The sequence below is a fragment of the Castor canadensis genome, chromosome 10, assembly GCF_047511655.1.
Source record: "Castor canadensis chromosome 10, mCasCan1.hap1v2, whole genome shotgun sequence".
Lineage (NCBI taxonomy): Eukaryota > Metazoa > Chordata > Mammalia > Rodentia > Castoridae > Castor > Castor canadensis.
In genome coordinates this window covers 48,100,285-48,114,344 of record NC_133395.1, presented here as the reverse complement: position 1 = coordinate 48,114,344, position 14,060 = coordinate 48,100,285, and the positions used below count along the sequence as shown (strand labels likewise).

Here is a 14,060-nt window from a genome sequence, read left to right as displayed (position 1 = left end):
TGCTTCCTTCTCTCAAAATAATTCAGGCAGGAAGACAATTCAACAGCAAGTATTTAGCTCCTGTAACAGTAATTAAATCTAAAGTAGTCAGTACTTCTGAGGAAAGGCTTTGAACTGCTCAGATGGATTAATGGAATTCATTTGTCTCATCATCCTAATTTCCATTAATATTCTAACAACCTTCATGTGTGATCAACTATCACAAATAATAGAGATTTACAGATATAAAAGAAGTAATACATTATCATTTTTTCAAAACATGATGTCATCTGAATTCCATGTCTTTATTTTCACACTTAAAAGATGAACTTTAAAAGGTAGTTTCAGTTATAGGAGATGGAATTTCAACCTAAATCCTTTTATTTTCTATTATGCAGTAATCTTTTAAAGAATTTAATCTCATAATATGCATAAAGGAAGGTTATCTTTGAATTTATTATTCAAACAATGAAACTAAAATAACAAAATGAAAAACAAGTCATAAAATGAACTAATTTAAAGACACTAACAATATACGTTTTGATAACTTAATATCATTAAAAATATGATACTTACAAAGGTTCTGGGCAATTTTAGAATCTAGAAATTTAAGTTCTTTAATTCTTTTTTTAATAGCTTTCTTCTCTTCAAAATCTTCCTCATCTCTTTTCTCTGTAAAGTCAAGGATAGATCTATGTCAGAAACAGTAGGACATTCAAATGCAAAAGGGCAGAAAGTGAACTTTCTTTCACCAAAGAAGCTTAAGGAATATATGTCTTCCAAAAGACAGTAATAAAAATAATAAAATATATATCCTAAGACTCAAACTGTTTCAGATAAGTACTGGTTATAAGCTAGAAAAACTACTAAATATTTGAAGGGCTAACAGGAATATTAAGAATTTAGTCCTAAAAATATTAAAAGTTATATGGCTGGTTTTGTTTATGTGTGCTATACCATGTTTATTTAAAAATATAAATCCTACAAAAATCTTTGGAAAAGAGTCAAATTTTGATACTCATCTCATTTTACTTGATTGTTCTAAAAATTAATGAATTAATTTAGCTACTTTGATAGAAATATGTAACAATAAACATATTATGCTAACAATACATATGACTGGTGGTTATAGTGCAGTATCATTAACAGCTAAAACTAACACAGCATTCCTGTCATCCATCTCTAGTTTGTGTCTGTGGACAAAAGTTCTCAAGTTTATGGATCTTATAAAATTAGGATCTTCAAAACAAAGAATAGGGAACCAAAGTGTTTAGGTAGATATGCAGAGATAAATCAAAAACATGGGGAAAATAAATTTAAATTTACAACTAGTTGAAAGATCTTCATATGTACAATGTGGTTCATTATAATTCTATTATTTTATGTCAGAAAGAAGTACATTATAATTCTATGTCTTATTACATAGTAGGAGGTAAGAATCAAAACTACCACTTCTGAAAACATTTATTAACTAGTTTTATATCATTTATGAATCAACCATCTTTCTCAATTTATTTTAAATTACCCTTTTATACTTGTTATCTACATAATTAGTCCTGTTTTTTTCTGAGCTTCTAATTCTGTACCATTGTTCTATGTACCACCCTTACTATCATCACTTGGTATTAAGTATTAAGGAATTATATTTTATTAACTGGCTGTTCAAATTATTTCATCCTTTTCTAAATGTGTCACCTTTGTCACTTATTATTTTTATATCAACTATAGAGTAATTCAAAAGTTGTAAAAAGAAAATCCAGTTGAATATTATTTGAATTGTAAGGGATTCATAAATAGACTTAATGATAATTGACAACTTGACAATGAACTTAGCGATCATGATCATGGCCTGCGTTTTTCTATAATTATTAAATTAGCACAGTATTCCTCATAAATACCTTGTATATTTATTGTGCTAGATTTCCTAAAGACATCTAAACTATACTTAGATATTGCATAAACTTTATTGAATTTTCAATTTGTTATCAAATTAATCATTCTTTCATTTTAGTAAAGAATATTTCTTAAGCACCAACTAAAAGAGATTGCTAGGCAATTTAAATGTAATTATAGACTAAAAAGAATCACAGACTCCCAAAATTTAAGGACCAATAGAGATGTCTGTAAAATAAATAGCAATGAAAAGACATGGATAATTGGGTGATCTTTTGGGAAGAGCTACAAAAGAAGACCATCATAATTTATACTTGTCAAATTTAGTCTTTATAGGATTAAATAATACCTATGGGAAAGCTTGGAAGGAAAAAGAGGAAGGCCAGGTGAGACGTGGGGCAGGGTCTGGGGTGAGGGGGAAGACAGAGATAACAGAAGATTGAATTTGGAGGTACAAAAATTTGAAGAACTAAGAAATGCCTGAGAATGGTAAGAGTAGAGACTACTCAGTGGAAATAAAAAGATGCCAGAAATAAGTCAGAAACTTAATCATGCAAGACCTTTTACATCAGGTAAAGAAATCTGAATCTTATTCTGGTGGTACTAAGGAGCCACTGGAGATTTAAGCACCTTGTGAGAGACCATCAAGAGAACTACACTTTTGGAAAGACTCAGGCTGCTGAATGTGAATTGAAAGACAGGCAAAAGCAGTGTTTGAGAGGCAAGATGGAAAGTTACAGTAACCTGAGAGTAAGTGGTTCCCTTCTCAAGGGCAACAGCAACCGAAATGGACAGAATGGATGGATTCCCAAAGTAGCATCTGCAGTGGGAACTATACTAATTAGTGGTCCAAGTCATATCTGTCTTCTGGATTCTAGACCTGAATATCCAACTGCTTACTCTCAACATCTCTACTTGGAACTCTTAATGTAGTTGCTCAAGTCAAAAAGCTTGCATTATTATTCTCACAACCATCCAATCCATTAGTTACTCCAGTCAATTCTAAATCCAAAACATTAAGCAAAATGAACACTCTTCAACACCTTACTGGCTGCTGCTTTGATCTTCTGGGGGCTACCATCTTTTTTCACCTGAACCACTGCTTCCTAACTAGTCTCCCCACTTTCACTAACTGCAGTATCTTTATCAAAATACAGAAGAATCCTATTAAAGCTTACTGGCAATGTCTTCTCTTACTGCCTTATACAGAAAGAAGACATGGTATATGTGTACAATGAAGTATTAGTTGACCACAAAGAGGAACACAGTAATGACACTTACAAGAAAATAGACTGAACTGAACATCATGTTAAGCAAAACATGCCAGATTCAAAGACATACACACATATACAGATATATGTGTATATAATATATGCATACATTTTGGAAGAGGGGCAGTACTGCAATTTGAACTCAGGGCCTCCTGCTTCCTATACAGGTGCTTTACCATGCCCCCATATCAAAAGTATATATATATATGTACATATATATATACATATATATATATATAGTTTTCTTTATTCCCAAGAGAAGAGCAGACTAATTTTTAAAGTTGATTTTTCTCAATATCCTCACATTCTAAAACATTCTCCATCTGAAGAAAAAAAAATCAGTGACAAGTAACTTTAAATTTTAAACATTTACTGCACTTAACTAAACTTTAAATTTCTTATACAATACTTGCAATACTCATCATCAAATTGAAAAAAATATTGTTTAGTATAAGTAATTTTAAGTAACAGATCTGATAAAAGAATGAAGATTACCTGACTCCAATATTCTCATCTAGTAGATAAGAAGTATTAACACAGTAAAAAAATAAAGTTTATAAGCAACCTTGACTTTCCAAAGAATGAAGCAATTTTAACCAATTCTGCTTTTTTAAAAGGAAAACTGGAAAGATACATTCTTATTAAGTTTATACAACAAATTTATGGTATTATTCAATTTCTTTATGTCTATACAACCAAAGGATAGGAAGCAAATATGGAAAATATCGACAGATAGGAAGCAGAACTTTCTAACAAAGAAAACAACAGGAATCAACAAAAAGTTCAAATGTTTATATTGATATATATCAGTCAATGAGTCTATTTAATCAAATGGACTTGGTTTGAAAAAAAATCTCTTTCATCTTGAGAAAAGTTAAAAATTCAGCGAAATAATATGCTGTCTCAAATAAATGGAAAAACCATTAAGATGTTTATTCAAAAGTTCCTGCCAAAGCATTAATTAAATGTAGACATCTACCATATTTTATATATGGTTTGAGTATTCCCTCCAGAAGTTATGTTGAAACACAATCCCCAATCTCATGATGCTAAGAGGTGGTGAGACCTTTAAAAGGTAGGACCTAGCAGAGATTCCTTAAGTCCCTGGAAGCGCTGCCCTCAGAAGGATTAAGGTATTTCTTAGGGAGGACTGGTTAGTTCTTCTGAGACAGTTGTTACAAAAGAGCAAAACTGACCTCTATCTAGTCATTCTCTGGCTTCCTGTCTTGTTATGTGAACCCTTCCTCTCACACAAGCTTCCACCATGATGTCAAGCATCCTTAGATCCTCCCCAGAGCCAGATGACACCAACATGCTTTCGAAACTCAAAAATTTTGAAGTAAATAAACCTTTATAAATCACCTGTCTCATATTATTTTATGATAGCAATGGAAAATGAACTGACAGAGCAATAATAAAAAGGATTCATGGAAGAGGAGTAAGAACAAAGGAGTACATATAATGTGAATAGTTTCTAAGGCTGAGGATGTAGCTCAGTGGTAGAACATTTGCCTTGCATGTGCAAGGCCCTGGGTTCAATCCTCAGCGCTACAAAAAATTTTTTACACAAACTATAACTTCAGTTACCATGCTGGCAACATTACTTGAACTACTAACATGAAGGTCTCTGTAGGAGACTTGGGATTGAAATCTTGATACCAGGTTCTGCATAGGAACCCACCACATAGTATGTACTGAAATTATGGTTTAAGTCACTCTTATTACATGGTGATGCTGTTCTCTAAGAGAAGTTACGATAGAAAAATGAGATTTTGATTACGTTCATGCATTCCTACTGCACAGTGACAGAGAAGGAAGATGTTCCTTCATTCAGTACTCAGCAGCCAATAGTAAAGCAAACTTCACATCCAATTCCGTACATTGATAGACTCTCTCTTCTAAAGCAAGTGCCAAATTCACTTTCACTGCAAGGCTAGATTTTTCTCATGATTACCATGAAATTTTGAATCATAAAGTCAGACTATTCATTCCATCTATACTTGTGATTTAGCTATTTTGCCATTAGAGGTCTGTGTTTAATCTTACTTCCAAGAGATGCTGTATAAGGCTCCATTTTTCCATGAGAAGATTAATACTGTTCAAAAATGATTCTGATCACTAACACAGTATATGCCGCATTTTATAAAGGCTTTATGTCAGAATGAAGTCCAAGATGACAAAACTTTCCATGTAGCCAAGAGCCATGAACTGTAAAAGTCTTTTTTAATTATTTTTATTTTATTCTTTTTCTGTTTTCAAAGTTTCAAAAATAGTAGCAAAATTATATAAAGAATCTCTTCAAAATCTTTTCTTTCATACTGTATTTCCCATTAAAATTATAGCTCCATGGTACATGATTATACATTTATTCCAGCTCATTTTCCATTATGTTCTAATCAGATTGATTTAAAATGTGACCTTTTTTAGAAATTAGATTCCACATAAATTTTATTATACACTATTTCACAATTTTTTAAAACCTAGAATATACATTTATAAATGTGTAGTTAGGTAGTAGAGGCAAACGTGATTAAAAAAAAAAAAACAGGTGAAAGAAATGAACTTTTTTTTTCTTTTCATGATGGAGTATTTTACGTAAGAAAATGCTATCAATAATAGTTTATATTTTGCTGGTACTCACTGGTTAAATGTATCTTATGACAATTATTTTAATATTAAGGACCTAATTTTTCTGGTACTCTAATACAAACATTATAAAAATTTTACGTGTTAACATTTATAATGAATTACTTTTGTTACTTACATTATACTAGGCTTAAGAGAATAAAAAGGAATGAAATAAGCAACTATAAGCTACTATTCTATGACTCAGGGAAGCCACTAAATTCAACTACTAAACAGTAACATATTTATGAAATAAAATATATGAGCTCCTAACAGTCTTAAAATGGAGAGGAGTGGAAGACACCTATGAATTACTTATATAATTGTGATTGTGTTTCGTCCTTGCTTTCTAACTATTGAGATTCTAAGGGACTAATAAAAAGTATCAAACGTATAAATTTCAGAAGTACAACAGCACACTGATATGGAATTCAATCTTGTTATTCTACAGATGAGGAAACCTAAGCAAAGAGAATGTAAGTTACTTGTAGAAGGCCAAAAAAAGAAGTGGGCACTGACCAGATCTGAGACCAGGTCTTTGCCCACCACATAACTGGCCTAGAGCATCCTGAGAGAATCCATATAAGGACAGCAGTCTGTAACCAACACACAAGAGAAAGATGATGCCCCACAATCTGCATTAACAAATGATCCAATTTTCCCCTGCTGTACATGTTTGCTGAGTAAGTGAAGGTGAACAGGACTGAGGGACAGAAGAGAAACACTTGGTCTCCTGAATGCAATGAGTGGGATTCAAAGTTTTGGAAAAATTAAATATATAATTCAAAAGGGAAAGAGTTCACCCACTGCTATCTCTTGAAGGGCAGTTACTTTGGACAGTGTTCAGTTACTCAGCAATACAGAGTGAATGAAATAATTCATGACTGGAAAATAAGTGGTTGCAAAAGGAAAATGCATGTCTTAGAGGTAATACAGTTGGTGGTTCTGATATACTACTATGGTTCATAGAAGATTTAGATACCATGGAGGAAGAATACACAGAATAAACTGGGAAAGAAAAACTTAGTATAATTTTTTTTAGGTTGGCAATATACTATTGACAAAATAGACAATGATTTGGTGCTGAAAACCCTATTTGTATAAATTCCTTTATTTTCTTTCTGTCAAATCTAGTTTTAATATTTCAAGGCACATAAATAAATAGCTAGGTAACCACTACATGGAAAATAATCAGGATAGAAACACATATTCTCTGTTCCCTGAATATACATCAATGCAAAAATCCTCAATAAAATCATGGCAAACATAATCCAACAACCTATTAGAAAGTTATTCACCACAACCAAGTCGGCTTCATCCCAGGGATGCAGGGATGGTTCAACATATGCAAACCTATAAATGTAATACAGCACATAAATAGAAGCAAGGACAAAATCCACTTCATCATCTCAATAGATGCAAAAAAGGCCTTTGATAAGATTCAACACCACTTCATGATAAAAGCTCTAAGAAAACTAGGAATAGAAGGAATGTAACTCAACACTCTAAAAGCTATATATGACAAACCTATAGTCAACATCATACTTAATGGGGAAAAACTGAAACCATTTCCCTTAAAGTCAGGAATGAGACAAGGATGCCCACTCCCCCACTCGTATTCAACACAGTCCTGGAATTCCCAACCAGAGCAATAAGGCAAGAAGAAGAAATAAAAGGAATACAAAGTGGTATAGAAAGAGTCAAATATCCATACTTGCAGATGACATGATCCTATACCTCAAAGACACAAAAAATTCCACCCAAAAACTTCTAGACACCATAAACAGCTTCAGCAATGTAGCAGAATGAAAAATCAACTTAAAAAAAATCAATAGCCTTTCTATACACCAACAATGAACAAATTGAGAAAGAAAACAGGAAAACAATTCCATTTACAATAGCCTCAAAAAAGAAATCAAATAACTAGGAGTAAACTTAACAAAGGATGAAAATTACCTCTACAAAGAGAACTACAAACCACTGAAGAAAGAGATCAAGGAAGACTACAGAAGAGGGAAAGATCTCCCATGCTCATGGATTGGAAGAGTCAACAAAGTAAAAATGGCTATACTACCAAAAGCAATCTACATGTTTAACACAATTCCCATCAAAATTCCAATGGCATTCATCACAGAGACTGAAAAATCTACCCTGTTAAGTTCATTTGGAAGCACAAAAAAACACAAATAGCTAAGGCAATACTGAGCAAAAAGAGCAATGCTATAGGTATCACAATACCCAATTTCAAACTATACTACAGAATCATAACAATAAAAACAGCATGGTACTGGCAAAAAAACAGGTATGAAGATCAGGGGAACAGAATAGAGGACCAGGATATGAATTCACACAGCTATTCCCAATTTATTTTTGACACAGTCACCAAAAACATATGATGGAGAAAGGACAGCCTCTTCAACAAATGTTGCTGGGAAAAGTAGCTATCAGCCTGCAGAAAACTGAAACTAGATCCATGCTTGTCACCCTGTACTAGTATCAACTCAAAGTGGATTAAGGACCTTAAAATCAGACCCAAAACCTTACAGTTAGGACATGAAAGAGCAGGGAATACTCTGGAAACAATAGGTATAAGGCAAGGACTTCCTCAATAGAACTCCAGCAGCCCAGCAACTAAGAGAAAGGATAGACAAATAGGATTACATGAAATTAAAAAGCTTCTTCACAACAAAAGAAATGGTCTCTAAATTGAAGAAACTACCCACAGAGTGGGAGAAAATGTTTGCTAGCTATACATCAGACAAAGGACTGATAGCCAAAATATACAGAGAGCCCAAAAAACTAAACTCTCCAAAAATCAATGAACCAATAAAGAAGTGGGCAACTGAACTAAACAGAACTTTTTCTAAGGAAGAAATCCAAGTGGCCAAAAAACACATGAAAAAATGCTCACCATCTCTGGCCATAAAGGAAATGCAAATCAAAACCACACTAAGATTCTACCTCACTCCTGTTAGAATGGCTTAGCATCAAAAACATCACCAACAACAAATGTTGGCAAACATTTATACTGCTGATGGGAATGTAAGCTAGTGCAACCACTTTGGAAAACAATATGGAGGCTTCTTAAAAAAATAAACATAACTCTGCCATATGATCCAGCAATACCACTTCCAGGAATATACCCAAAGGAATGTGACTCAAGTTATTACAAAAGCACCTGCACACCCATGTTTATTGCCACACTATTCACAATAGCCAAGTTATGGAAACAGCCAGGATGCCGTACAACCGATGAATGGATCAAGAAAATGTGGTACTTACACAGAATGGAATTTTTCTCAGCCACAAAGAAGAATGAAATTTTGTCATTCGCAAGTCAATGGATGGAACTGGAGAACATCATCTTAAGCAAAGTTAGCCAGGCTCAGAAGGCCAAAAATTGCATGTCCTCCCTCATATGCAGATTATAGACCCAAAATAAATGCAGAAATATTATTGGACATGCATCATGCACTAAGGGGAGAACATGCATAGGAGAAATAGGGAAAGGAAAGGAAACCTAAAACTTGAGTGTGGTTGATGCGTTCCCTGTTGAGGAACAAATACAGTAATCTTAAACTGGCAAAGGCCAATAAGTGAAGGGACCAGGAAGTAGAGACGTGGTTTATAATACACAAAAGCATGTAAGTAACTTTAGGAATCTCTCTGTATAGCTATTTTTATATCAAACTAGCAAAAACGATATGTCTTTCTTATTATCTCTTATGTTTTCTCTTCAACAAAATCAGAGAACAAGAGGGCAGAACTGGTTCTGCCTGCGGTGGGGGGAGATGGCACAAACAATGTATAGACATGTAAGTAAATGTAAAAACGATAAAATAAAAGGAGGGAAAAAAAGGCTGAAGAAAGTTTTAACAGATTTTGCAGATAAATTTCAGAAAAAAACCAAGTATTATTATATTTGAAAACTAATGTTCAAAGATTTGTGAAAAGACGTTTTGACTATTCAAGGCTACAATACACAACATTCAGGAAGAGTGGCTAAAGCACTAAATAAAATTTGTAGAACAGATTATTTCAGCTGGAGAAGTCATCAAATGTGTAGCATATAAGTGTGTATTTCTTTTTATGTGACATTCTATTTTAGTAATCAAAAAAAGAGTATTACAGTCTTTTCTCTACAACTTACAAGAATGGGGAGAAGGATTTCACTACTGGACTAAACCCTTACAGTTACCTCTTGATTTGTTTATTTACCATTATTATATGTACAAAAGAATGATTAAGGCATCAAGAACATATTCTGTGTTTAAAATATACAACTCCAAAAATGACAATGATTTCTACAAACTTGATCCAAATAATTTGTTTCTCCCATCTCTTTATTCCTATAAGAAATATGAAATTAATCAAAATATTTTACAAAAACATCTTACTGTCCATGGATGTCCTCAATCACAAAAATTAGCATCTTTGTTCATGTGAAAAAGTATTATCCCCACAAAGATAGAACCATTTTCTTGAGATCCCTCTTAGTGTAAACACCCTCTCATAACCATGGATTTAGACAGCAGAAAGACAAAAGTTCAAGTCAAATAAAACATTAGCACCTTTTAATTCACACATTCAATAACTTTAAACTCATAAAGTGTGCATTGGGGAAGAAAAATAACCTTAAGAACATTAAACCTATTTATCATAACTATCCTAGTGGTAATTATGTTAGTTACTAAGAAGATAAGTTTTGATGGAATGAATCTAAAATCTAAGGGAAATAAAATAAAAGATATTAGGAAAAAGAGTTTAAAAAACCTCCATTGAAACAAGACTGAATATAATTCTTACCTTACAATTCACACACTTGTTCAGAAAAACACCATTAAATGTTTTATTATGTACCATTAAAAATCCCCCCTCCCTACTCTATTACCAGTGATCTGTGAACCCTTCCTGAATGTTGATGTTTCTCTATCATGAAACAATACATGTATTCAAAACAATTTTTCACTAACAACTGCTTGTAGCAATCAGTGCAACCTTCTCCCACATATGCACCGATGGTAGAAAACTCCGATAGAAAAAACTATAAAGCAGAATCTGAAAGTTAATGCATAGCATGCTAATGCATACACAAGAGAATGTGCTAACGAAGACAAAAAACTTATTATAAAAAGAATGGGAACTCAGTTTACATTCCTAATTTATAAGAAAGATTAAATCCAAATAAGGGCACAGGTAGTTCAGATATCTAGCATGCTGCAGAATGGAAAGACTTAATAAGCCAACTTACTAGTATTTGTACATACAGTGCTAGAAAGCTTGAAACTAGACAAAGTAATCATAAATTCCATTAAGTAATAGATAAAAGGCAATGTTATATTAAATAGTGAGTAGGCCATTCCTGGTGTATCAGTGTCAAGAACAGATACATAGTTTCATCAAAATGCGCCAGAGTGATTATATCAAACATGATAGAAGAAATGTCAGACATAAAAATAAGCATCATTCCAAAACACTAAAAATGAGTCAAAAGGGAATTTCACTGGTAGTAAAATGGTCAGGCTTAATTTCTAGTAAAAGATAGCATGCTTATTTTTGTGGTTGTTGTCATTTTACCTCATTTGTATAAAACCCTAATTACATTGGCATTTGTATTCATGTTTGAAAAATGAAACAACTTGCCCTTACCTAAGAACTACAGACTTGTCTTCACCTGTGTGCCTAGAACTGCCCTAGGAAAGGAGCATGAGTACCATTTCTGATCAGAAAATGTGTGCCTATGTGTGCACAGAGTAGGAAAGAAGAGCTTCCACTTGTTCAATTCCATGCAAGCTTTGTTATCCAGGCTTTGTGATATGTCCTTATCCTGTCCCTCGGATTTTATATGTTTTTCTCTAGTAGCTCAGTTAGGAATTCAAGTATTTAATCACATTTCCATTCTTCTAGAATGCTAAGTTCTGAAAACTTTAAGAATATGGTAGTCCATGCCAACTAATCTATGTCTTTTCTATGAAAAAAAATAGATTACTTCTTCCTTCTACCATCTTCATACTCTCCACTTTAAAAGGTCAAGCAAAGAAGAGTAGTCCTCTTGCCTCTTATCTCTTTCTTTTCTAAAGAGTAAGCATAAATAACAAATCCAGGCAGTTTCTTGAACTGAAAATGACCTTCTTCAAGTTCCATATAGACAGCTGACACATGGATAAAGTATATATTCTGGAAAAAGAATCTAAACTGACCTTTGACCTCAGTCTCAAACCACTTATCCAAGACCAAGAGATAAGAGAGATCAGCTTTGCATATTCAGACAAAAGCCAGGTTAACAATAAAATGGTCCTTTATCTTGTCTTTGTTATCAATCCCTGTGTTTATAACTCACCAAGGAATCTCCCAAGGAAGATGGAGAGCTAAAGCAAATCAGGATTCATAAATCCCTGGATGAATTATAATTGCGAAAGTTCTAACAAAAACTCATTAAGATAAGCAACACTTCCATTCCTTCCCAATGTCCAGATTTAAAGTTAAAAGTTTCTTATAAAATCATAATTTTCCAGTGTCTTCCAACATGCCTCCCAAAAGCATCTTGCTTTAGCATACCAACCAAATTGGCTATTTAAAAAGAGGAAAAAAGTACTTAATAGAACCATTCTGTGCAAGGAAAAAGGAGGAAACCTTTCATTATTGGGAATTTGGTGGCTTAAATTTTATTACAAAATCTTACTTTAAACTCAATTACTTCACATTTATGTTGGGTCACCTGACACTTGGGCAAAGGAGCATTAACAGCTTAAGGGAGAAGAATCTTTACAGCAAATGAAATGTTCCTAACTCTAAACTCCCCAACTTAACTAATTAAAAACTATCTAAATTTAAATGCTTAATGAAATTGTTAGGTAGTAAAAGTTCATATTCAAAAGACATATATCAACAAAACAATGCAGAACAGAACACCTTTGCTATCTAGCAACCCCTATTAATTACAACTCTCTGGCATAGTTCAAAATTTCTAACCCTTAAAATATTCTCATAAATCATATTCTTAAGACCCTTTTACTTCATGCTGTAAATATCAAATATTTATTTCACATGATTGCTTGAATTTCTGAAAACTTCAAATTCTTTTGTTCCTAATTAAAATGGGCAATGGAAAAATAATCTACCAAAAAAAAATTCTCATACTGTAAGTAAACTAAAGCAGAGAGGCTAGTCTGGCAAATGGACCTGAGGACACTGCTCTTCCTTTCTTGTTCTTACTCCATCCTGGCCATTCATAGCCTATCTTATCTAACCCATCAGCAGTCATCACAAATGTGATGATATAAAAGGTGAGTGGAATTAAAGGTAGAAAGACTAAGATTCAGTCTACCAGCAGAGAAGGCAGAGCCAGATGATAACTGCTTCTAATTAGAGATGCTGACAGGAGAGGAATTCTTTTTTCTTTCCTGAAATTTGTCCCACAGCCTTGCTATGCCAGGGTCAAGGTCATGCATTGTCTCTGTGAAGGAGAGATATACCTTAGAATAAGTTTACACTAAGAAGAAAATTAGATTTCTCAGTATCTACAGTGCGACAACAGGTTTGAAAGCTATGTGGTTGAATTACAAATGCTATGTACTTACAGGAGAAAAAAAATTAGTACAGTCATAAAACATTCCTTTAAACTATATAAACCTAAGAACAAGGTCCTACGATCAGCAATGAATAGGAAGGAAGTAGAATATCAGGAAAAGACAAAGGCTCAGACTCATGCAAGATACAAAAGACTTCCTGGGCTAGGGGAGAACTTGCAGGGGATAGACAGGTAACATCAGAATTTAGATACAACTCTACAGGGTGTGCCTCCTCCCTTCTCTCCCAGATAAAAATGGGCTGGGGAAAAGGTGCACAGGGGGTGACAGAGAACAAAGACAGACTGGAAGCACCAAGAGCAGAGTATTTGTGGCTAGGTTCCTGTCTGGATTACAACAGAAAGACTATTTCATTACATATATGGGGGCAAGCTCTGGAAAACAAGAATAGTGCATTTAGACAGCAATGCACAGGGCAGAGAATCTTGCTTTTTAAGTGGTAAAGAGGGATGTGCACTACTAAAGGAACCAGTGACCACATTTTCAGGAATATGTGCAATGTCACATCAGATATCTCAAATGACCGAGTGGTCTACATTGGATATGAATACTCCTTCAACTGTACTAGGAGAAAGAGTTCATAAAACAGCAAACATTGTATTTCAAATTGCAAAAGCTGAGGTGGTAAGAAGAACTAGGAAGGAAAACACTTTATTTCAAATATGTATGTCCAAATTCCCCAAGAGAAGGTAGCACAGAAAAC

At 33.6% G+C, this 14,060-nt stretch overlaps 1 protein-coding gene across 5 annotated transcripts in view; it reads right to left on the bottom strand.

Moving 5' to 3' along the window:
- Diaph3 (diaphanous related formin 3) overlaps nt 1-14,060 on the bottom strand; it is a 492,745-nt gene that overhangs the window by 258,273 nt on the left and 220,412 nt on the right. For all 5 annotated transcript variants that reach the window (XR_012436212.1, XM_074043284.1, XM_074043286.1 and 2 more), the window contains one exon: nt 556-651. Coding sequence is in view for 4 of the 5 variants with exons in the window: in XM_074043284.1 (XP_073899385.1) it covers nt 556-651 (96 nt within the window). In the remaining variant the exon portion in view is untranslated. The remainder of the gene's footprint in view (nt 1-555; nt 652-14,060) is intronic.